This window comes from Trachemys scripta, chromosome 11 (assembly GCF_013100865.1).
Source record: "Trachemys scripta elegans isolate TJP31775 chromosome 11, CAS_Tse_1.0, whole genome shotgun sequence".
NCBI classification, from domain to species: domain Eukaryota; kingdom Metazoa; phylum Chordata; order Testudines; family Emydidae; genus Trachemys; species Trachemys scripta.
In genome coordinates, this window is record NC_048308.1 from 56,823,104 (window position 1) to 56,848,944 (window position 25,841).

General features: G+C 40.5%; 1 protein-coding gene across 4 annotated transcripts in view; it reads right to left on the reverse strand.

The window, feature by feature from the left end:
• Nucleotides 1-25,841, reverse strand: part of ALS2 (alsin Rho guanine nucleotide exchange factor ALS2) — a 62,207-nt gene that overhangs the window by 12,345 nt on the left and 24,021 nt on the right. For all 4 annotated transcript variants that reach the window (XM_034785050.1, XM_034785053.1, XM_034785051.1 and 1 more), the window contains exons 12-29: nt 24,894-24,959; nt 22,920-23,082; nt 22,040-22,171; nt 21,654-21,782; nt 21,159-21,229; nt 20,595-20,661; nt 17,473-17,675; nt 17,265-17,330; nt 15,001-15,099; nt 14,244-14,408; nt 9,260-9,371; nt 8,870-8,947; nt 8,616-8,749; nt 6,448-6,615; nt 4,410-4,527; nt 3,501-3,658; nt 1,738-1,860; nt 276-452 (exon numbers count right to left, since the gene is read on the reverse strand). In XM_034785050.1, the coding sequence (XP_034640941.1) occupies nt 276-452; nt 1,738-1,860; nt 3,501-3,658; nt 4,410-4,527; nt 6,448-6,615; nt 8,616-8,749; nt 8,870-8,947; nt 9,260-9,371; nt 14,244-14,408; nt 15,001-15,099; nt 17,265-17,330; nt 17,473-17,675; nt 20,595-20,661; nt 21,159-21,229; nt 21,654-21,782; nt 22,040-22,171; nt 22,920-23,082; nt 24,894-24,959 (2,229 nt within the window). The remainder of the gene's footprint in view (nt 1-275; nt 453-1,737; nt 1,861-3,500; nt 3,659-4,409; nt 4,528-6,447; nt 6,616-8,615; nt 8,750-8,869; nt 8,948-9,259; nt 9,372-14,243; nt 14,409-15,000; nt 15,100-17,264; nt 17,331-17,472; nt 17,676-20,594; nt 20,662-21,158; nt 21,230-21,653; nt 21,783-22,039; nt 22,172-22,919; nt 23,083-24,893; nt 24,960-25,841) is intronic.

A 25,841-nucleotide genomic window follows, 5' to 3' on the forward strand; every position in this document is an offset into this window, starting at 1 on the left:
TGGCCCTGTGGGGTCAGGGTCCAGGCTGCTGCCCAGCCCCACCGCTGGGTCCAGGGTCAGGGCTGCCACCTGGCCCTCCACCCAGGGCTCCACTCTGTGGAGGGGTCTCTGGGCGGGAGGCACTGGATATATGGGTCTGTGGGGCCCACAATGATAAATAGGTCGAGAACCACTGCCATAGAAAGTTTTTTGGTACAGTGCCTTCACTGGCCATGGTTTTCCAAATATCAGTTTTATTTTAGTGTTAAAGCCATTACTTTTAACAGCATACTCACAGCTGAACTCCGAGAAAGCTCAGAAGAGCTGTATCTGACTGTTTGTTTAGACGAAGAACACATTCCCAGTAAATATCCTCCTCGCGTTCATTGTCTAAGGCATATAACATAAACAAAGGAGGGTAGAGTCGTGGTAACAACACAGGAAGCAGCAGCCCAGAACTGGTTACCACATAACTGAAAAAAGCAGGAAAAAAAAAAAAAAAAGGGGGGGGGGGGGAGAGAAAAGAAAAAACACATTTATAGAAAATGAATTGAGCCAAACAATTAGAACATATACAATGCCATTTCAGGGTATGTTCAGTAGGGGAGAAGGATAAGAAGAGGGTGCAGGTTAAGGAGTTAACACTTGTGCTAAAGTTATAATTATGAGTAAGATCCTTTATTTAACAACACTGTCCAGGTACAATGCTGTAGAACCAAATAGTACCAAGTAGGCTTTCCTACACAAGACAGTAAGAACAGCCACACTGGGTCAGACCAAGGGTCCATCTAGTCCAGTATCCTGTCTTCCGGCAGTGGGCGGTGCCAGATGCTTCAGAGTGAATGAACAGAACAGGGCAATGTGTCAAGTGATCCATTCTGTCATCCAGTCCCAGCTTCTGGCAGTCAGAGGTTTAGGGACACCTAGAGCATGGGGTTATGATCCTGACCATCTTGGCTAATAGCCACTGATGGACCTATAGCCATGAACTTATCTGATACTTTTTTGAACTTATACTTTTGGCCTCCACAACATCCCCGGCAATCAGTTGCACAGGTTGACTGTACATTGTGTGAAGAAATACTTCCTTATGTTTGTTTTAAACCTGCCACTTATTGATTTCATAAGGTGCTCCTGCGTTGTGTGTTATGTGAAGAGGTAAATAACACTTCCTCATTCACTTTCTTCACACCATTCATGACTTTATAGACCTGTCATACTCCCCATCCCCAGTTGTCTCTTCCAAGCTGAGCAGTGCCAGTGTTTTTAATCTATCTTCATACGGAAGTGGTTCCATACCCCTCATCATTTTTGTTGCCTCTCTCTGTATCTTTCCCAATTCGAATATATCTTTTTTGAGATGGGACAATCAGAACTGCATGCAGTTCCTGCAATTCTAATTCAAAACTTGTATGTAAAATTTGAAACATAATGTAACACTCATCTCCCAGCCATTCAAGTATGGCATTTGCATTTAGTCTCTACTTTAGGCCACTCAGAATGAAATATTTGTTGTGAATTCACATGGATGTTTGCTTATGACAATCTGTCCTCAGAGCCAAAAACTATTTTCCTCCCTCGGTACTAGATACATTTTCCAAAGGAAAAATATTTAACATAGGTACAAATCTAAGGTCCCAGTTCAGGACAGCACTTAAGCATATACTTAAATGCTTTCCTAAGAAGGGATTGCTTTTTGAATTGGGTACTAGTTTATGAACTGACTAGTTTATTGGAGATCATTTTTCCCCTACACACCCGGGTTCAGGAGATTCTGATCTGGAGTCCATTTTCCCACTACAGAAGGACTTCCTTCTCTTTGTCTCAGTCACCAACAGTGGAATTGTGCTGCCCTCTTCAGGAAGATCAGGAAACAAGAACCTCAAAAATAAAATACATAATTGCATCACTTGATTTATTAGAAGAGTCCATAAATAGCTAATATATATTCATACTTCTAAGGGAAAGCAGAGGAATTTATTTGAGAGACATTCTTCTAACACATAAGTTGCACATGGTGATTTCTCCTGGGTGAGCCTGGCAGCAAAGCCATATCCAATTACTTAAGCTTATGACACAAACAGAAACAGCTTGATACACATTAATTAGGTTATTTTTCCTCAGCTCCTTTTTCATCTGGCTCCTCTCTTCATTAGCTAACTACTCAGGCAAGATCGTGTCTTAAAGACACGACAATCTCATTAAGCTACATTTGGGACCAGTAATTTTAAGAAACCATAAACTACTGACATCATGTAACCTCACAAGAGTGCTCAATAACAATCAGATTCCTGGAAAATTTGGAGAGACAGAAAACAAGTACGGAATTATGCAATATAGCATGGAGACTGAATTAGGGCATACTGCGAGTTGAGAGAGAATGGTTTTCCTAATTTAAGATTTTTGTCCCCCATATCCTTATTTTACAGTTCATCCTTTCCTTACTATTTAATAATCAAAATTGTCATCAACTACCGACCTGGATAGAGTAGCACAGTGTCAGAAGATTTACAGCGAATGCAACTACTGTTTGGATTGGGGGGGGGGGGAAAAAGGGGAAAACTTAATGTGTTCGAATATTCTACAGTTTTCTTATTCATATTTACCGATTTATTTAAAATACATGTTCTTAAAAAAGCCTATACTGGGGTTCACTGTACGTGTCTACATGTGTAACCATAAGGTTTAGTTAAAAGTCTCAGTGTATGTGGGTGTAATGTTTTCCTTGTCAAAATTAAACTAAAACATGCAGCTTTGCACAAACCTTAACTATATTAACAACTACATCTACACTAAAAATGCCGATATCCATAGTAGAATAATAGACAGCTTGGAGAATAACTTCCTGTACTACAACTATAGCAGCTGGCAAGAATCTAAGCATAGCTCTTCACTTTAGTGTGACTGGAGATTACCACCAAGAATTCTTACCGAATACACTCTTGTGAACCCTGTGCTGTGTCTCTGAGCTTGGTTTATATACTGCTCTAATACCATCCCCTCAAACATCCCCTGTATACACTGGTTTGGAAACAGACATTAGGGCTTGTCTACATGATGCACTAGTCCACACTAGGCAGGCATAAATTCTAGTGTGTGCTAGTGTGTGTTGTGTACTAACTGGGCTGGCATGCACTACAAATCTGCATTACTGTAGCACTCTTTGCAACAGGCCAGTTAGTGCACAACATGCTACTGCGCACTAGAATTTACACTCCTCTATCTAGTGCAGACTAATGCACTATGTGGACAAGCCCTTAGAGCCCAGCTAGAAACAACCACATTGAAGAATGCCTTCCACTGTGGACAGAGCCTTAATGGGTTTCACTGTGGACAGAGCCTTCAGGGGGAAAGGGTTTTCTGTCCAGATTCATCACATCAGCTAAGCACAGAATCCTATCATGACTCTCTTCAAATTTAAGAGGATTGAGGGAATGCTGGCACACAGAGCCAAATTAGGAGAATGCAATGTTTTTCAGTACATCCAGCAGCAATCTGACTTAAAATGTGATGCTTCTTACCTAATCAACTGGAAGATGCGTTTGAGGTAGGATTTAATTTCTCTTACTGCCTCCTGTAGTAACCGCCGATTGGCTCCCACTCCAACATAGGTCATTCTGTACACAGCTACTAGTGTCTCCACAAGCCTCCCCAGAGGGTGGAGAGGGGTGTCACAGGCCTGAGTGGAGAGGTATTAATCAGAGAGTCACCAGCTATGCAGCAGTAAGAGACAGATCCAAGAGACAGAAATGTTATCTCTCGTGAATAAAAAGCAACTTGAGTACAAGAGACACAAGCAGGAGTCTCAGTTCAACTACTCAAGGTTCAATAATTTAACCTTTTAAAAAATGTTATACATGCATATCAACTACACATACAAAACTAATTTCAGAAATAGTCAAAAAACTTTATTTTGACTGTAAAGTTTACACTAAGCTGAAAAGTAGCAAACTTCTCTATTATGTAAGAATTCACACTACAGCTGCCTCAAGTAATTCAGCAAATCATCTATGCAGTTATACAGAAAACCCACAAAATATTCCAGTAGCCTCACAAGCACGTCAAAATTCCACAGAATGTTCTATTGGGACCCAGCACTTTTTAGTGTGATGAAACATAAGAAACAAGGAACAGACTAAACGAGCAGATTGGTATTACCAGAGAAGTGACCATGAGGGCTGAGGCTTTAGAGAAAGCAGCACCCATGTATTTTTTTCTTATTAATTGGTTGGTTAGGTGGATTTGGCAATTACTTGAGAGAGCAGAACTTAACTAGGACCCTAAATGTGCAAGTACAGAAAGTAACAGACACTGTACATGGATACTGACTGAAATCAGCTGGATAATTTAAGTGGCAATGAGCAAGTTATGACACCTGAAATCATGCTTTATAGACAACAGCCAGCAATATTAGATGATTCTCACGATACCTTTATTAAATATTTCTTGATATTTTCATATTTCTCTAGTGTGAAGGCACCAACATGTTGTGGAATGAACTCTAAACTCTCCAGTGTCTGAGTGTGTGAACGACTCAATAGTTCTGGGCTGTAGAGATACAAGGACAGAGATACTGTATGGATTATACATGAAATATGCACAGTATATGTGCATATATTTAATCAGATTTTAGAGTCTAAAAATATATGAATAATTTTTTTTAAAGTGAGGTGGGAGGATAAATGGTGTTTTAGGAAACATTTCCCTTCTCAAACCTCTTAATGTTGACACTGTTGTTCATGCTGAACTTCCTTGCTCCTCCTACATCTATACCTGCAAATGTGCCTATCACCACTTCAACAATATTGCCCCAACTTCACCTCCGCTGAAGTCCTCATCCATACTTTCATCTTCTCTCAACTCTGCTACTGCAATTTGCTTCTCTGTGGTCTCCCAAAATCTCACCTCTACAGAATCTAGAATGTGCAGAATGCTGCTGCCCACCTTGTCATGTCTGTGAAACAAAAGGGACCCCCCCCCCTCTTTGGTAGAAAAATCCATGGAGTTGAACACTGATTTCAGTATCATGTTCAAAATGGCTATTTGTTTGAAAAACCCTGCATAGATTTGCTCCAGCTGTCTCATGGATCTCTCCTACCTTCATCTAATGCCAACTTCCTCTTTTCCTTTGCACAATTGACGCTCTTGGTTAAAGATCCTTCCCTGAAGCTCTTTACAGCCTTTCTGTACCCATTTTCTTTATTAGTGATTTCCAAATTTTCTCTCTTCTCCCTAGCTTCTACCTCAGTGTCTCTCCTCCTCCGCTTTTATTTCTTATTTGAACTTTTCAAATGCATTATGAATCATTCTGAGAATTATAAAAGTTGGATTTGTTCTGTACTAACTAAATCCTATTAGAGTTTTTACTTCACTGTATATTTTAATATACTTCAGAACAGATTTAGATCATGACTGTTTCTAAACATTATTTAAAATAACTTAAGATAGACACACTTATGTAAATGTTTATGTATTAGTGTGGGGGGAGATATGACTAATGTAAACTCTGGGAGGTGTTATGAGCTTCAAAGGACTCTTAAAAATGAATCAGACAAGACAACTTTTAGTTGAATGGGTACCCCTAGGAAATACTTGGATGAGAAGGATGCAATTCCCTACCTCCACACCCTCCTTTTGAAGCTACACCTTGAAGAGAAACCCATTGTCTGGCTGATTACCTATTCAGGGTCTCTGCAGATCAAAGACCCAAACTATAAAAAGGAAAGACTCAGATTCATAGATATGTTTCTTCTGGGCTAAGAGCTGTTATGAACTTGTGACTCCTTCGCGGGGTTTGAAGGACTGATCACCTGCCACTGCCAGAGCCCTTGTTAGAGCTAGGGTAATCTCTGGTAAGCATACTAGCATGTAGGTAGGTTCTTTTGTTGTTGTTGTTTAATATTTTCTTTGTAATGCTTTCACTTTAAGAATAAATATGTTTGCTTAGAAATAAGTTTGCTGTATAGCTAACTTATACCTATGGGCAATTATGCTGTTTATAGCCTCTGAAGAGAAAAACAAAGAAGGCTTAATTAGGTAGTCTGACTTGCTGGGGTCTCAGTAAAGGCAGGGAACTGTGCAGCCTGAAAACCCCTCAGTCAGGAGGGAGACAGACTTGTGTCTCCACCCAAAAGAGGCGATGACTGGGGAGCTGGAAGGTTACAAGTGGGTACCATTGATGGATGAGAGGGAGAGAATACAGGGGCAGTTGCCCTGCACTCTGACACCTGTACTCCCTCACACATATATTGCACAATATGTATAAAATACCATCTGTAATGATCCAAGCTAACTCCTACCAGATGATCTGTTCTGAAAAAGATTTTGCATTATGAGGTAAAGTTAAACAATGCACTTCTGACATTTTCACTAACTACAGAAATCTCAAAGAAATTTTCCTAGTCTTCCCTTGCTGTGATCTCAGGTTTTTTTTAAAATAAATTTCTTCATCCTGGTGACTACACTAACCTGTCTTTGTGTTGACGTCGGTTGGTGGTCAGAGCCACAGCAATGCTGTCCCATGCCTTCCATCTGTCTCCCTGGCCTGGATTCTCACAACCCAACTGGTGCCAGCATTCTTCAAACACTGCCTTCCATTTCTCATCAGCAGGCACGGCTAGGATTCCAAGCTTCCTCCTGAATAAATCATCACCAATTGCCACTCTGATTCATAACAGTCTTGGAACACAACCCAGCTGTGAAACTGCGCCTAATTATATTTGCGTGTTTGTAAGATGTTCAGATTTCCTCAAAGAAGTGTGAACATTTAAGATTTTATGAATATTAAGTCTAGTGTCTAATGTTATCTTATTGGACCATTGTAAGCTGACCTGATATATAAAATATCTTTTCTGTTAAGTGTTCGGATCGACTCTAGAACTACTCTGATCTAGAGTAGTTTGATTATCAAAAGTTTCTGAAAAAAAGAGTTCATTTAAGGATCAGCGTGGCCCTTATGTTTCTCACTGTCAAAGAGCAGCCTTGAAATGTACAGCAATCTGTGTACCTAATAACAGAAAGAGATACCCCTTCCAAAATTAGAAATGTCAGTCTCTACTCTTTTTAATAGTGTCTTTCTATGTATGATACACAAAATCTGCTCTAATATGGAATACATGTTTCCTCAAATATGCACTGCTTTGATGTAATAAATGGTTTTGAGACAAAGGAATGTGCTCCATTTGGCTGTGTCTACTTTCACCATTATTGATACTCCCAGAAAAAAGCTTGGAGCCCCCAGAATGAACAAAAGTTGCCAGTGATCGACAGTTTTATACAGATTTAGGTATAGCCATTAACATGTTAGCGATACTGATAGTTTTTTATTAGTATTAATTTGTTTCACTGCACTTGAGAATTAAGCACAATGAGAAATGCCAGTACTTTGATTAAAACTTTGTCTAGTTTCATACCACCATAAAAGGTGGGCACTAGCCCTTTTTACAACGATACCGATAGATTATGAACACCAAGGCAATTTGAGGGGGAAAAAAAAAAAAAGAACTCTTGCTGTTTCACAGCCAGTCTTCACAAGTGTGTACATACATTTATTCATAGACTCCCTACTGGGGTGAAAAGCAGACAGCTAGCTAAGATTGCAAGTGTTCAGTTCAGCAGGGATGCCTGCTTAACTTTGCATCAGGTTGTAGGTGTCAGTGCTGTCAAAAGAAAGTACCAGTGAATGCTTCGGGAAGCATAGTGACAAGTCAGCCAAGTAAAAACATGTGGGTTATAGTTCTCATTCTAACATACATTTCTGAAATTTCAGAGTGAGCTTTAGTGACCCTGAAACTGAAGAATCCATAATACTAGTATAACCAGGCATAGTGCTAGTAAATACTGTGAAATTTCATCCACAGCTCTGCCAATGAACCTTTGGACAAATGAGAACAAGGACGAAATCAAATGCATCTTCATTATGACTTAAAAGGAGACTCAAACACAGGTCTTAAAGATAACAAGTCAGCAGACTAACCCAACGTGGCACCTCTTCCTCCAAATGAGAGTTTTATTGATGCTTTCTAGAATTAGCTTTGCCAAGGTGTGAAAACACCATTGCTTGTGATCCAGGAGGTTCCCCCAGTACATTTCCAGTTGCTGTTAATTGCTTTCTATGCACAGCCCTAGTTCTACTAAGATGTTTAAAAAAAAAAAAAACACACACACAGATTCCTCCACAGAACTAATGATAGTTCAAAAGGTCTGTGGCCAACAATCCTGCAAATATAAACTATCCCATTCTTTTCCCCTGCAGTCTCTGAACTCAATCATATAACTTGTGTTCTGAAGCTTCACCTCCAGCTAGTGTTCTGGGGAGAAGAAAGGAAAAAAGCAAACATGATAGAAAAGTAAGCCTCCCCAAGTCCACCATCCTGAACCTTGCTTCAAGGACCTCCAATTCCTGCTTAGCAATGCAATTCAGTAATGCCATGCCCTGACCCTTCTTCAACTCCAACCGGAGAGTTGCTATGAATGACCCCAGAAAAGCTACAGAAAGAGTCAAAAGACATTGTTCTATATTAAATGTTTTTGCTGAACTAGCTTGCTTTGAATGAGATTGGTAATTAATTTCAGTTACACTCAAATGCATTACTCTACTCTATCAGACCAGAAGTGATTCCCCACCCATAACTCACAATGCTTTAGGTCTGTCCTTCTCACTGTCATACAAGCTGGGTTTGAAGTAGGTTCCAGCGATTTTTATCCCAGATCCCCATTCTCCACTGAAGAGACCTTCAATGTAATCTCCATTTGGCAAGGTCAGGGTTCCCTTGTGGGGGGGAAGAGAAGGAGTTGATAAGAGAATTAAACTGAATCCCATTGAGAAATGATTCAAAGAAGAGAGAGAACAAAATGTACAAAACGGTATCCAAAAAGTATAAATTACAACCTTTCCACTAAGGGTCCAGTCATCTGAAAACTCTCCTTCATAAACTGTATCATCTTCAGAAAGCAAAATCCCAGTCCCCTATATAAAGAAAAAAAAATAGTTATTAACACAGAGCAATTATGGACAGATGACATATACAGTAGTCACGATTTAAAAGACTGCATTCTAGGTATAGAGATACACTATGATCTCTCAGATTATATCCACTGTTGACTTTTTAAAATGACAGCTACTGTAGGAGATTGCAGTAAAATATAGACCAGTCATTACAAAGACTATCTTAAAATTACAGGACAGAACTGAAGTGTTAGATTTTGACAGTGATATGTAGAGTGCTGCACAGGATAAACAGGTGGGGGGGAACAATATGCAGTTTAAAGTCCAACTCACCATCATTTTGTTGTTGCTAAAAGCTCCTTCATAGTACAGTCCAAACTGAGTAACCACAACACCATTTCCCTGGCAGAGGTCATCTTGCCATGTTCCCATATATTTTTCTCCTCTGCAGAAACAGGAAAGCATAGCTAGATAAAATAGCTTAATTTTTAAAGGAAAGAGTGTTCATTATATCTGCTCTCAATTGGGCTCCACTATGGCATTGAAGAGGTGATGTTAAGTTCAGGAAGTCATATGCCATACATTTGAACTCTCTATGGTGTTTTTTAATCTGGTTTCATTAGTTCAATGGAAAGAGGATTCTCACCAGCAGAAATATACATAAACCTTAACAAAAAATACTCTGAAATGACTGGATGTGGCAAGATTGTTACTATGAAATTTAATATTTCAGATGTTCTGGGAGATTAGAGAGTGTATAAGGAATAATAATGGAGGATTTCAATTATCCCCATTTTGACTGGGTACATGTCACCTTAGGACGGGATGCAGAGATGAAGGTTCTTGACACTATGAATGACTGCTTCTTGGAGTAGCTAGTCCCGAAACCCACAAGAGGAGGAGAGTCAATTCTTGATTTAGTCCGAAGTGGGGCACAGGATCTGATCAAGAGGTGAATATAGCTGAACCGGTTGATAATATCAACCATAATATAATTAAGTTTAACATCCTCACGGGGAGAAAAAACCCACCAAAAAAAGCCCACCACAGTAGCATTTAACTTCAGAAAGGGCAATACACAAAAATCAGGAAGCTAGTTAAACAAAAACTAAAAGGTTCAGTCACAAAAGTGAAATGCCTGCAACCTGCATAGAAATTTTTTAAAAACACCATAATAGAGGCTCAAATTAAATGTGTACCCCAAAATTAAACAACATAGTAAGAGGATCAAAGAAGTGCCATTGTGGTTAAACAAAATGAAAGAAGCAGAGGCAAAAAAGTTATCCTTTAAAAACTGGAAGTTAAGTCCTACTGAAGAAAATAAAATGGAGCATGAACACCGGGAAGTCAAGTGTAAAAGTTTAATTAGGCAGCCCAAGAAAGAAATTGAAGAGCAACTAGCCAAAGTCCAAAAACTAACAGCAAAAAAATTATGTACATCAGAAGCAGGAAACAGCCAAACAATCAGTGGGGGTCACTGAATGATCAAGGTGCTAAAGGAGCACTCAAGGAAGATAAGGCCATTGCGGAGAAGCTAAATTAATTCTTTGCATAGGTTTACACTGCAGAGGATGTGGGGGAGATTCCCACATCGGAGCCATTCTTTTTAGGTGACAAATCTGAGGAATTGTCCCAGATTGAGGTGTCAGTAGAGGAGGTTTTGATTAAAAGAACAGTAATAAGTCACCAGGGCAAGATGGTATTCACCCAAAAGTTCTGAAGGAACTCAAATATGAAATTGCAGACCTACTAACTACGGTATGTAATCTATCATTCAAATCAGCTTCTGTACCAAATGACTGGAAGATAGCTAATTGGGATCCTGGCAATTACAGGCTGGTAAGCCTAACTTCAGTACCAGGCTTAATATGTTGGAGAAGAGTCAACATGGCTTTTGTAAAGGGAAACCATGCCTCACCAATTTATTGGAATTCTTTCAAGGGGGTCAAACATGTGGAAAATGGGGATCCAGGGGATATAGTGTACTCTGACTTTCAGAAAGCCTTTGACAAAGTCCCTCACCAACGGCTCTTAAGCAAAGTAATCAGTCATGGGATAAGAGGGAAGTGAAGTAATCAAATCGGGATCAGTAACTGGTTAAAATACAGGAAACAGAAGGGCAGGAAAATGGTCAGTTTTCAGAATGGAGAGAGGTGAATAACAGTGTTCCCCAGGGATCTGTACTGGGCCAGCGCTGTTCAACATATTCATAAATGATCTGGAAAAAAGGAGTAAACAGTGAGGGGGCAAAATTTTCAGATGATAGAAAATTATTCCAGATAGTTAAGTCCAAAGCAGACTGCAAAGAACTACAAACTACAAAAACTGGGTGACCGGACAACAAAATGGCAGATGAAATTGAATGTTGATAAATGTAAAGTAATTCACAATTCCAACTACAAATACAAAATGATGGGGTCTAAATTAGTTGTTACCAATCAAGAAAGATCTTGGAGTCATTGTGGATAATTCTCTGAAAAACATCTGCGCAATGTGCAGCAGCAGCCGAAAAAGCTAACAATATTAAGAACCATTAGAAAAGGGATAGCGCAGAAGACAGAAAATATCATAATGCCACTATTTAAATCCATGGTATACCCACACTTTGAATACTGAATGCAGTTCTGGTCTCCCCATCTCAAAAAAGATATATTAGAAATGGAAAAGGTACAGAAAAGGGCAACAAAAATTATTTGGGGCATGGAAGGAGAGATTAAAAAGGCTGGGAATTTTCTGCTTGGAAAAGAAACAACTAAGAGGGGATGTGACAGAGGTCTATAAAAAATTGTGACTGGTGCAGAGAAAGAATAAGGAAGCATTATTTACTCCTTCACGTAACACAAGAACCAGGGGTCAACCCAATGAAATTAATAGGCAGCAGGTTTAAAACAAACACAAGGAAGTACTTCTTCACACAATGCAGTCAACCTGTGGAACTTTGTGCCAACTTTGTGAAACTCATTGCCAAGGGATGCTGAAGGCCCAAACTATAATGAGGTTCAAAAAAGAACTAGTTAAGTTCATGGAGGATAAGTCCATCAATGGCTATTAGCCAAGATGGCCAGGGATACAACCCCGTGCTCTGGAGTCCCTAGCCTCCGATTGCCAGAAGCTGGGACTGGATGACAGGGGATGGATCGGTTCCTTCCCTCTAAAGCACCTGGCATTGGCCAGTGTGAGAAGACAGGATATTGGGGTAGATGGACCACTGGTCTGACCCACTATGGCTGTTCTTAGGTTTTTATTTTCAGAAAACTGACCGTTTTAATAAAGCAGAACACAATAATCCAACATCTAAGCAAGTAGATCTGAACAACTGCTACAGAAGTAACAAGGGAAAAGCCTGCTGGCTGATCTGGATCAGCATAAACTGAGCTACATATAAAAGATCCTTACTGATGTGAGGCATGTGCAGAGTGGGTGAAGGTTAGATAAAACAAGATTTCCTTACATCTTTTTTACCCAGACCTCTTGACGGAGTTTTTGATTTCATGACAAAGTATCCTGCCCTCACTTGAGCAGGCCCACATTATATACTAGGGTAGGACCAATAAGGGAGGAAGACAACTAGTTCCACAGCTTGCAGTTAAATTCAAGAGGGCGGGGGGGGGAGGAGAACACATGGTCAGAATAGTCATTTGGTTCATGGACTAATGATATTTAAAGCAAAGGGCTGAAATAAACCAATCAACCAGACATTCATTTTGAGGGTTCTGCAGTATCAAAGATCGAGGAAATAAGAGCCATTTTAAAAGCAAGATATTTCGGATAACAACTAAACAAGATTGCAGTCATAAATAGATTAGAGGGTCTGAGTTATTTCTTACACATAAACATATGAATCTTTCAAGGCCACTGAAAGACACACTCAAAGGGGCCTTTCCTTTCCAAGTCAAAGGGATCAGCTTAGACTGTATGCATTTAATTGTATGCTTGGAAGTAGATCTAACACTCTCCATTTTTTAACTGTCCTGAAAAGACATATGGTTTTATGCATTTCACGGTCTTCAATTAGTAAGTGAAACCAACTTACAAATGACAAAAAAGGTGCTTGCCACCTGGTATCATGGCCTAGTGGGAGATGCTGGTTTGAGTCATGGTTTCAGCCACTCATGTCTGATTGGGACTTGTTAGAAAGCAGATGCAGCAGGCTAAGCTTCTGGGATGGAGAAGGGGAGAAGTAAATTCCAGGCTTTGCTCAAAGTCACTATCACTGCCCAGTGAGACACTAACAGATGAAAGCAGTCTATCCATTCCTTATTCGCGGTGCCTTGAGTAAACATACTGAAAGAAATCCTCTTACCCAAAAACCAATGTTATTAAAGTTAAAGAACTATAAATTCCACGTTGCCTTTGATTTTTAATTATCCACAGAGGTGACAGCGAAAGCTACTTTCTGAAGTCTCCTCCAAAATTCCTAGCTTTTCATAAAGCCAAAACTGAACTTGCAAGTGAAAAGTATTTCAATAGCAAGAATGGCAGGCCTGATATGTGGTTAAATATTATGGAAGTCTGAAGAATACTGTGAGCAAAGTACCTTATGATCAGGACCAAATGTGAAACTGATGTTAGGAACAAACTACAGAGGTCAGAACAGTTCTCCCTCTCATCAAAAACCCAGACCTTGGTCATGGCTTTTCACTCTTCTACCTCATATATGGGCTTCCAGCTCTGTGAACTAGGACCAGCCACCTTAGCTTCCATGAAAAGCTCTTAGCTTGGAGAAAGGAGACCTTGGCAGAGAGGACTTCAGGTGTTTTGTACAGGTGGCTTCTATTAACTTACCTCTCTTCAGATAGTATCAAGTTTTTAGTACACTCCTGCTACTTACCCAATCTTTTCATTTTGCTCATTCATGAGGAGACGAAGTAACTTGCCCCCAGCTGCCGGAATGAATCAGTGGCTTTACCTGGATTAGAATCCAAGATGACCTAGTTCCTAAATCTTTAATCAATGGGCAACTCGGGCTTCTGGTTGGTGGGATGAGAGACTACTACATATGCCATTTGCAAAGCATGCAGAGGTATGGATGGTACTGAAGAAGCTATCAGAGTCAGTGCCACACTTCAAGCAGAAGTATGATGGAGAGCATGCAAAAATATTGGCTTCAAACAGAAGCAGTGAAATGGAACCCATACTTTGAGTTCCTAATTCTCCCCCATCAGCCCCCAAAAGCTGAAAATAGACTAAAGACTAATTGCAGAAACTGAAAACAGAGATATCTACTCAACCCTTTCCTCTGTGTCCCCCCCCCCCCCAAGTTTATGCAATTTTGGGTCAGATTAAAAGTTTAGGATTCCTGCCATCAACACATTACCTTGTGATATCATCGAAGACGCCATATCCAGTCTTCTTATCCATCACCCACTGGCCAATGAACATACTGGGAGAGGAAGATGTCAGTTTGCCACTGCGCAGGAGACCATGCCCATGACGCATGTTATCCTGAAAACATCCTTCATACACCTCACCAGTGGCATAACTGTAATGACAAAAAGAATGGGTAAAGTTCTTATGATCTGTATTCTTTCATCCCAAGGTTTTCAGGAATAGATACTGAATTTTTCCCTTTTCCTTCAGAGACTGTACTAAACCCAAGCCCAATTCTGGAATCAGATTAACAAGTACGTTTAGGAGGTGAATAACAACAAAGTTAAAATCCTTTTTCAAGTGAGATATGAAATACCATGAGACATCTGTCATGATGACTTTCAAGAGAAAACTTGCAGGTTGAAAGGAGGAAGCAACATTAAAACAGACAGTAACAGCTATCAGTGTGTCTGGACATGTACAATAAGAATTTCCAGATTTCTTGGCAGTTTTAAGCCATAGTAACTGCAGCTCGGCGTTTGGGAATATGAAAATAGCAATAGAAATGCTAGTGTGGAGACCTGAAACATTAGCCCGCCCCCGGCAAGAAAACAGAGTTCCAGTGCACCAACCAAAGGGAATAAACTGCTACTGAAAGCTGCACTTGATATGTTAGCTGAAGTTCAAATAGTTATTGTTCCTTCTTGGACCACACACACACTTTTGCAAGGAGCACAGATTATTTTAATGAAAGAAGGCATTACCTGTAGACTCCTTGTCCACACATTTTGCCCTCCTTCCAGTATCCCACATAATGGTCATCCTTGGTCAATGCTTTGTTTGGTATTTTGTATTCACCATACCTGCCAATGCATGAAGATCAAACATGAGCAGCCATGATACGAATGTACAGACAAATCCAAACTCAGTTATTTACAAAAGCAGGTATAGAACCAAAAACAACATATTTCAACATTAGACTGCACTGGGTGGCTCGGTTTCCAGCTCCAACAGTTAGAAATAGATTTTTGTACTGAAGGGAAGAAAAAAAAAAAAAGAAAGAAAGAAAGTTCTAAATCACTACTTTTTTTATTCTGTTTTCCACACATTTAGTTCTGGCCTGTAGTAAGCCTTCCCTTCCTCTACCAGTGCTTTGGCTTTTTGTGCTCCACAGTAGAACCCTGCAGCGCAACCGCAAGGTCTCAACCTACTCTTTCCAAGAATCTCTCTTATTTCAGTTCCTAAGGGCTGGTCTTCACTACAGGGAGATCGGGGAGAGCGAAGCTGTTGCAATTGATGCAGCAGGGGTCAATTTAGAGGGTCTAGTGAAGACCTGCTAAATTGATGGCAGAGTGCTCTCCGGTCAACCCTGGTACTCCACCTCTCTGGGAAGAGTAAAAGAAGTTGACCAGAGTGTGTCTCCCGTCGATGCAGCGCAGTGAAGACATTGGGGTAAGCCAACCTAAGTTACGGCGACTCCAGCTACGTTATTTACATTGCTGGAGTAGTGTAACTTAGGTCAACTTACCCCGGTAGTGAAGAAAAGCCCTAAGTCTGTCTCCATCCCCTGTGCACTGCTCAGGTAAAACAGATAGATCTACCTTCAGTATTATTGCAAGCTAAGTTCTTAAATCTCCTTATACCTTTATGGGTCAGTCACAAACACTGTTATTTTGGCTATGGACTTAAAACATTTATAATCACTGAGAATATCTGAAGGAATAAAAGGATTGTAAAGTGTCTAACTAGATGAGGAAGGTGCATTGGCACAGGTCTTTAATGTGATTATAAAGTGCCAGAGGCTCAAGATATTGGTGCTGCTGTCTTTCCAGAATGGCTTGTGGTTGGGTAGATGGTTCAGACAGCAAGTAATGGACAGCAAAGTATTCAACACTGACCACATGAGCCGCATACTCCAAAATGTGTGTAGTGGTGTTTAATTACAAAATTAGTATTTCTAATCTTAACTACAGCTTAATGTTTTTGACCTGGAGAATTTTTTTTTTTTTTTTTTTTTATAAAGGGTATTCCTGAGATACACTGATGGCTGTGAATGATCAAATGGCCAGTTGGGGCTCTTAGATCTGTTACATCCTGGCAGCTGAGCTAGAGAGTTTAGGAAGTTGTCTGCAGGCTGTAAACATGCCAATCCTCCAGCCCCTACAGGTTCAATTACATACATTAGGAAGTCCTGTTGCAATTTCTAGGTTGAAGTCCCTTATGTAACCATAAATTCCTTATAAGTACCTAATATAACCACAGTTCTCATTATCCATATAAAATGTCTATTCCTCGTTAGAAAACTATTAAGCTCTTGGTTTCAATGATATAGCGTAGAAGCAAATTCCATGGGTTAAACTATATGTTGTGCACAAAGTTATTCCCTTTTATCAGTTTTAAATGCTGCTTTTCAGTTTTATTGGATAGCTCCTTTATCTTGTATTAGGAGACGGGAATGCCTATTTATCTATTTTTTCCTTCTCTATACTATTCATTTTACATATCACTATCAACTCTCTTAAAAGTAGTCCTAACCTCCAGGCTTCTCTTTATGGAATCCTTTGCCTTTATATTGCTGTTGCCTTTCTCCAGGCCTTTTCTATTTCTACGCTTTTTGAGATGAAGTGACCAGAACTTAATACACTATTCAAGATGATGGTGCACCCCTAACTTATATAAAGGCATTATATGCCTTTTGAAAGAGCAAATAAAAATAACGAAGCTGAATCATTAAAAAAAAAAAATCTTCAGATACAACAGAAGGCCTAGCTGGTAAGCAAAGATAAGAAAGTTGACTGATGTTTGCAGTCAGATTCCTTCTTAAGGGAAGTTAGCACAGACTCACTTGTCCATCTCTCAGCATCCCCTCCTCCACTTCCAAACTTCATTTGGTCTCTGTACTGTTTACTTATAGACTGCAAGCTTTACACACACACACACACACACACACACCCTTGATCTGAAGGGACACAGCACTATCAAACACTTTCTGTTCGCTAGCTCAGAGGGTAGTGAACTCTGCTCTTACCCATCTTCCAGGCCATTTCGGAACATCCCAGAATACATCCTTCCATCAGCCCATCTTAGAATCCCTCTGGAACACATATACACCCACTACAGTTAGGCCAGTTTCACTAGTATTTCATGTTTTATGCATGCAAAGTAACGACTATTTTGCACAGCAACCAAACTACCTCTTCCTATCCCATTCATGTGTTCAGTTTGAATGCTTTTACCTGCCATGGGGTTTCCCAGAAAGCCATCGCCCATCATAGGTGGCATCTTTAAGCCGAGGGTCCTTGTAAAAGGTGTATTTCGCACTACGTGAAATAGGAGGCTCCTGTCGCTGAATATTCCCTCCACTTCCATAAGGTGGAAAGTCAGATGTTCCCCTTAGGGCCTGATCCACAGCTTGGCTTATAGCCCTGAGCCACTTTGTCTGAAATAGACAGTTTATAGAAGAGTTTATTAGTAATCCATCTCTCTTTACACAGGTATTATTGCAGGACAAATGTAGATAAAAATGAGACTTTAGTTCCTTGGATGAATAAATGTTCACATGTGATACAAGTAATGTGAGACGGGAGACAAGACACCTCTCTTCCCCCCCCCCCCATCTCCCCATTATAACAGGATGCTTAGTATCACCACACACTCCCAAACCGTGGAAGAGGAAGGGGGGACGGGAGGGAGGAGGAGGAGGAAGAAGAGGGAGAATTAGGAAAGTTACCTGCAAATCACACAAGAAATCCTAAACAACTATAAATCTCAATCTATATCTATATCTCATGACAGCCATCCAACAGAAAAAACAAAAAGTGAAACTACAACAGACTGCCACCTCCAGGAAAAAAAACCATAGCACCAGTACCCACCACTTGGACACTACCTGACACCTGATCATCATCAAATTTAATCAAGACTACCCCGAACTGGAGCTGAATTATCTTTATTCTCTAAGGGACTGAACTTCTACCCCTCCACAGAACCAGATACCATACTAACATGTGGAGTATCAGAAGAATTACTCCGGTGATTCTGCTCACACCACTCACAATTACTATGTCCTCACTGACAATCATAAGAAAAAAGAATTATCTGACTGGACACCATAGAGTGGACAAAACCACACTCTTGATCATTACATAGATTGCCTTGGGGGGGGGGTGTGTGTGCGGAAGAGAGAGAGTGCAAAATCCTTAACATACATCACATCTACCACAATCTTTCCACCGCCAAGAGGACAGCTATGCAATCCCTGAAATCTAACCACCACGTAGTGCTCAAACCAGCAGACAGAGGGGGCACCATCATAGTCCTCAGCCGTGATGACGACTATGAACGAGGCCAGCAGACAACACTCTGACACCACCTACTATAAAGATGATCCCACACCACAATTTTCCCAGGGATTTAAGGATATAAATCAAATCCTTCCCCAACCAACTCCAAGAGAAACTCTATAAACCTCATCCCCAACAAATACACTCCAGGGACCTTCTACATGCTTCCCAAGATACATAAACAAGGGAAGCCAAGCAGACCCATCGTATCTGGCCACAGCATTCTCACTGAAGGAATATCGGGACTTACAGAAACCATCCTCAAAACCATTCACCACACAAAGGGCCTGCTTCCTTCAGGACACAACTGACTTCCTCCACAAACTCCACAACATTAACAACCTCCCTCAGAACACCATCCTTGCCACCATGGATGTCATTCCCTTTACACCTATATCCCTCACAGTGATAGCATAGCTGCCTGCCTCAAATATTAGGGCGTTCTGAAGACCATGGACAACCCTCAGATATCCACCCAAACATCAAACTCAGCCATTTCATCCTTGCCCAGAACAACACTTTATACAAACCATGGGAACAGCCATGGGTATTAGTATAGCTCCCCAATATGCCAACCTCTTCATGGGCCACCTTGAAGAAGAATTTATGGACAAATGCACCCCAAAAAAAAAAAAAAAAAACCACACACCAATGAAATACCTGAGATACATTGATGCTATTTTTATCATCTGAACAGATGACTTACACTCCCTCAGATTTCCACCACAACTTCAACAACCACCACTTCTTCATTACACTCTCTCTGGGACACTCGCACACTAGCATCAATTTCCTGGACACCACAATCAGCTTCGAACAATGGAACCCTACAGACAACTATATACAAGAATCCCACTGATCACCCCACCTATCTTCTTAGATCCAGTAGCCTCCCAACCAACCACCCCAAGAAATCTGTTATCTACAGGCACTCAGACGCCACAGAAGATGCTTCAAGAAGAAAATCCGGGGTACACACCTTAACACACTCAAAACCACCTTCACAAAAGGACGCTCCACCAGAGTAGATCACATCATGGAACAGGCCACTCAAATACCCTGACAGAACCTGCTTCAATACCAAAATAAAATCCCCTCCAACTGCACACCCCTAGTTGTCACCTACCACCCCACACTGAAACCCATACGGAGTATCAAACTACAACCCATACTCAATGGGGACCCCACCCTGAGAAATCTTTCCTGAACGCCGCCCCCCACACTTCTGGCCTTCATACAACCCCCAACCTCTCCAAGCTCATCAAAAGCAAACTACCCACAGACTAAGATACACCTACTCAAAGCTGTACCAGACCCTGCCAGAACAACAGATGCAAAACCTTAAGACATATCTCCACTGCTACAATCATCAACTCCTCCCATAACACACCTTTCAAGATCTAGGGTCCTACACATTTCTGTCAACATGTGGTCCTTACCCAGTGCACCAAATGCCTATGTGGGTGAAACCAGACCATCACTACAATCTTGAATGAACTCACACAGGAAAATGATACAGGACAAAAAACACCAGATCACCTGTGGCTGAACACTTTTCACAAAACGTTCACCCTATATCTGACCTCTCAGTCCTCATCCTCAAAGGAAACGTGCACAACACTTTCAAAAACCAAGGGATTTAAATTCATAACTTTGCTAGACAGTTAATGGTCTTAATAAAGACACTGGATTTATGTCTTATTACAATAATCTATAAGCCATTACTGCTCCTCCCCCCACTCCTCAGTTTTTGTCTTATTACTACAGAGGTGTTAACAGTCCATTCTACCTTGAATGGTCCCATTGAATATGTGCTAACTACTTATACTAAACTATCTGTTCAATCTTGTATTTAGCTGTGACACTGAGTATGTTTCCCAGATCTGAAGAACTCTGTATAGCTTGAAAGCTTGTCTCGCTCACCAACAGAAGTTGCTCCAATAAAAGATATTAGCTTACTCACCTTGTCTCTCTAACATCACCAGAGGTAATTAAGAAGTTCTGCATCTGCCTACCTTTTCCTGTGGTGTTGATGAAAGAAGAATGAAATGTTCCTCTGGTGTAGTAACCTTCAAACCGTTCCTAAGTGGAAACAAGAATAAAACCAATCAAGAAAAGACCTTTCACTAGCTGGTGAAATTTTCAGCCTGGAAAAAATAACTTCGACTTCTTACCAAAGGAGGGATAGTTTATCCTTTTTTAAAAATGAGTGTTACAGTGAGTGTCACTTAGCTTTAACTGCTGGTTTAAAAGAAAACAGTAACACAAGAGGTCTCAGAAATGGCTACTTTTTGCACTCTTCCTCATCACCCCAACTGTTCGCGCACTCATGTGATTTACAAGTACAAAACAAGAATATAGCAGAATCCTATTTTAACCGAGCACAGTGAAATACAAAAGAAAAAGAAAACTTGAACTGGATTAGAAGAATATATGGACCAAGGACACATCCCATACTGTGCCTAGCTTACAAGACTTAGCCTAAATGGTTGCAAATTATTTTATTATTATTATTAGGAACATCGGACTATTTCAGCAATAAAAATAAGAATGAACCCTAGTTACAGAGGAATACTCACACATTACCAGCTTCTTCTGAAAGAGCCTCCACCCACAGCGTGGAAAGGGGGAAAATATGATGTGTTGAGAACTGTAGCAGGGAGAAGGAAGGGGGAAAACAAAAAATAAATCGCTGATACACCTATTTGCCCACCCCAAATTCCTTATGATGCATCTTCCCCCGCAGTTTTGTCTCCCCACAGCTGAGAATAGGCATGAGACTTGTGCCCTGAAAGCTAGTTGTTCCTAGAAGTGCCATGCAACCAGGACACCTGTGAAGCCATAATGAAGACCTTGACGTATGAATATTTATGTTTGACACACAGGTTATTTCAACTCTCTTTGGAAACAGGCAACACTTCTCACTTTTAGGTGTCCCAACACCATTGTGAGACACAATATAAAAACCTAGATTAAGAATGACAGACTCACTATATGGAAAAAATGGTCACATGCTTTCAATCAGCTGGGGTGAAAATAGTTTTCAGTTTTGAGAGCTATGGGAGTTGGCTCACCTGAGCATGGACCAGAGCATCATTAAAGAGGATGAACCAGTTCACTGAGAATCTCCCGGAATGCTGTAGGGACAGCCCCCGATTACTGCTTTCACAGATTAACCGACGTTCTGGTCTCCTCAAGGAATCCTATGATTTAAAAAAAAAGATGAAATGTGCTTGATAGTGTCTGAATTTCAGTGCTGTTTGTGTTATGATTATTGTTCACAAGAAAGGCCAAATTGAGATATTGGGTTAAAACTTCCAAAAATTAGAGAGGCTTAAGTAGAACAACTACATCATAAAGTAGGGAAATGTGGGGAGAGGAAAGTAGTGACTTCAGAGCCAGGCCTATACAAACATGCAGTGGGATGCTAGTGATAATAGCAACTTAGAAGTCATCATACCGTCATTTTCCCAGGAAAGGTCTTCCAGAAGCTCAGTGTGTATTCTGCTTCCTTCCTTTTCCTATTGAGATGGACAGCAAGAGTCTCATAGCAAGAACTGGAATCTTGTAGTTTTTGGTATTCTGGAGATGTCTAAGGGTAAAACAAAAATAAGTGGTTCTGTGAGACACACCACTTCAAAGGATGTGTACCAACCACAATGGGTTAGTAGTTATGAACCCCTGACTGCAGGGGAGGCCACCCTGCTGCTGAGTGGCTCTGTCCTCAGGCCCTCTGACAGCAGAGGGCTCCCTGTGCTGCCAGCGACAGATGATCCCTTCAGGTGTGGGGAAGGCTGCGGTCCTGGCCTGACAGAGCAGAGACCCTCAGCCAAGACTGCCAAGACGAGCCCCTGACGATGGGAGAGGCTACCCCACTGCTAAATTGGTCCTGCCCAGGGGCACAGCCCTTTAGAAATAGGATGGCCTCCCCCATGCCCCACCCTCCTCCTCACTGTCACAGGCGCGAGGGAGCAGGACCATGACAGCAGGGACACAGAGGGCTCCCTGCATGGTGGCAAGGCCAGTGACACTCAATCCCTGCAGGCATAAGTGGGGTGGGAGGCCACACGCCTGCCAACTATTACCAATCAATATATTTTTTCCAATCAATTTCAGCATGTCAGCTGAAAGCAATGTGTACTGACAGTGATTAAAATTGAATTCTGCCAAGCCTACTTATAAACCTAAAGAGATAAGGGTTTTAATCAAATTGTTTTAGTATAGCCTTATCACAAATATTAGTTTAGTGATTTCATGGATACCAATGTGTAATCAAAGAACAAGCAATTCCCCAAAAAATCTCCTACCAAGTAAGTTTCATACATGACAAGATGGCTTACCACTTCAAAACACGTAGCAAGCTTTAGCAAAACTCTAGCATAGTTATGAAGTCGTCTGACTGGCAAGAAAAACAGGGTATTTAGCACTTCGACCAACTGTATGTTTTCCTCCTTCATTTCAGCTAGATCTTGTAACAACTCCTGGTTTTTACCTAAAAAGTCACTAAAGATGAAAGAATGACATAACAAAACCTTAGTAATGCTTTGCAGTACTATTACAGAGCTCCCCTTATGGGGTTATATCAAACCAGCAGAGATTTGTTCTAACATAGTAACATAGCTCTATGCTAACTTCAGTACTTGTTTTGGTACAAGTAATGGACTTGTTTGCTGACGTCAGTTAATTTAATGACTGCACACATAAGCGGATTTGCTGAAGGAAGAGTTGCTCTCCAAGGAGGAAACTAGACAGATACTTGCCTTTTTCCATTAGGTCTCCAACTAGCCAGGTGAAAATATATACGAAGAATGCGTTTCCATGCCACCTGTCAAACTAATGCGTCTCTAACACGGAGAAAAGTGATTTGCATAACAAAGTGCAATGAAAAAGTCCTTATCTTTGCTCCAATGTAACTCCCTAAACACATTTGTGTATTCTATTCCCCGCCACTGTTGTTCAATGAAGTTGAACAGCCCTTTCCCTCAGCTAGAAAAATCATATCCTCCCTCAAAGACACACTGGGAACCTAGTCAATCCTCAGTTGGATTTCCTAAATGGAGGATTAATGTAGTTCAGGTAGGAGGATGGAAATAGTTATAAGAATACTACATTTGGGAGAAAGAACAGGATTTCTTCACACACAAAAATCAACCCCACTTCTCCTTTCATTCAACACTGCTGCGTGTGTGTGTGTGTGTGTGTGAGATGACAGACACAGACAGACAGTTATTCAAAGAGAAGCTATTTGAACAGGGAATTCTGTGAAGCTCAAGCAAGTTGAAAAGGCAAGTAACAGAACAAAGAACCAGCTTGGAGACTTGCACAGCAGGACACCTAAGAAGAATTCTACATGATTAGCAAGGTGCTGCCTCACAAATATCAAATGAATATACCTTGCCTAATTCTGCCCATGAGATTTATGAGCCTTCTTGTTCAACAAGCATAAGGGAAAAGAGAGCCTTCTTAGAAGAAAAGCAGCCTTATCTCCAGTCACAAGACTAACAATCTGGATAGTTTGCATTTTTAAAGTGCTTTAAGATCCTCACAGGGAAGGCTCTGTAGCAGTATCAAGTAATAGAGTCCTCATGCGCACCGGTCTTGCTCACTAAGAGCAAACACCCAAGAGTCTGCCAACAAATTAGGACTCCTGGTGAAACTTATACTTTGTCTTTTACATATATAAGGTTTGACCACTAAAATGTTTATATTGGGAAATATCTATAGGAGATCAGCTGACATTAACCATTGACAAAAGCTCTCACAGAACGAATAATTCATTCTAAAGACAATCATCATCATCTGCAAAGAACCCTTGTCTTTTGTTACAAGGAACAGACCAAATTTCTAAAACATATTTCCTCCCTGAAGTTTCAGGGCCTGAAAAAGTGTTAACTATCTAATGAGACTTTGGTGTCAGTATTAGAAGCTGTCACTACTGACAGTGACTCTAGATATAAAGAATTCAGTATGCTAAGTAACTCCACCATCTGAAATCTATTTAAAATAACATTAGTCAATTTTGTTTACTCTCTTTCTCCACCTTTAAGAGAAAGCAGACCTAACTAAATACCTTCACTACTATTTATAAAAGGAGTAATACATCATAGCTGAGGTGAGGTATAGTGAAATTTCTCTTCACCTAATGGGAAAGAAATTATGGTACCTGAAAGTCCTGAGAAATCATGTGAGAGGGAAGCCAGGGGAGGAAAAAAAAAAAAAATATCCATCTGCATGTCCATTAACATGCATATATGTTAACACAACAAAGTAAGTCTTCTGATTAAGAAAATAAAGACTAGAAAGGATTTACTTACATTGCTGGCTTCGCAAGAACCATGAATCCTCCCATCACCAGAAAGTTTGTTACAGATGTGCAATACCTAGAACAGACAAGAAAAAAAAAAAAAAAAAAAAAACAACCTTCTGAAATCTCTGGGGAGAAGGGCCGTGAATTCCTGTATTGCTCGGCATTTTTACCAAATAGGAGATTTTTAGTGCCTACTTTATTACAAGACTGCTCGCAAGATGCTTTTAGGTCAGGTTCTGTTCCAAATGCTAAGGTTTCTATAGCAAAGTATTTCCCAATGTCTGTGTATCCACAAAATGGCTGGTCCTATACAATAGGCTAGTTTAATTGCTCATTATATTAAAAAGGATAGGATATCTTTCCTGCCATTTCAGCCACTCCCTTGACCAGAAGTTTGAATAAACATTCCTCCAGAGTGCTTAGGGACAGGCAGAGCAAAAGGATTCTCTTGGCCATAGTATTCAATACAACGAACTGGCAGCAAACCAAACGAAATCAAAAGCAGCATGTGTATGGGATATTTTCTGCAGTGTCAGTTTGAACTTTTCTTTATAGGAAAACTGGTTTTGCACTTCATCTTTTGTCCATGCCACAAGGGGCTTTTGTTGAGCAGTACTGATCTTCAGGAGAGAGAAAGTATGATTTCCATTTTTGCCCTGACAAGAACTTAGTGTTTGTTTGTTCAATTAATCTTTTGGCATTACTTGGGCATGCCCACTTAGCCTCAGTGATACCGTGAAGTGGTGAATGTAAAGGAATACAAAAGTTCACATTTTTGATCCTGAAGGGAAATAACTAGTTTTTTTACTGGTTTCCTCCCCCCTTCTTTAATCCTCTTCTCTCTTACTGTCTCTCAGGCTGGATGTTAAGCATATCGATGAGTAGAGCCCTGCAAATCTGTGGATATCCGCAGATGCTAGTTTCCATAGACCATTTTTGCAAATTAGATGTGGAT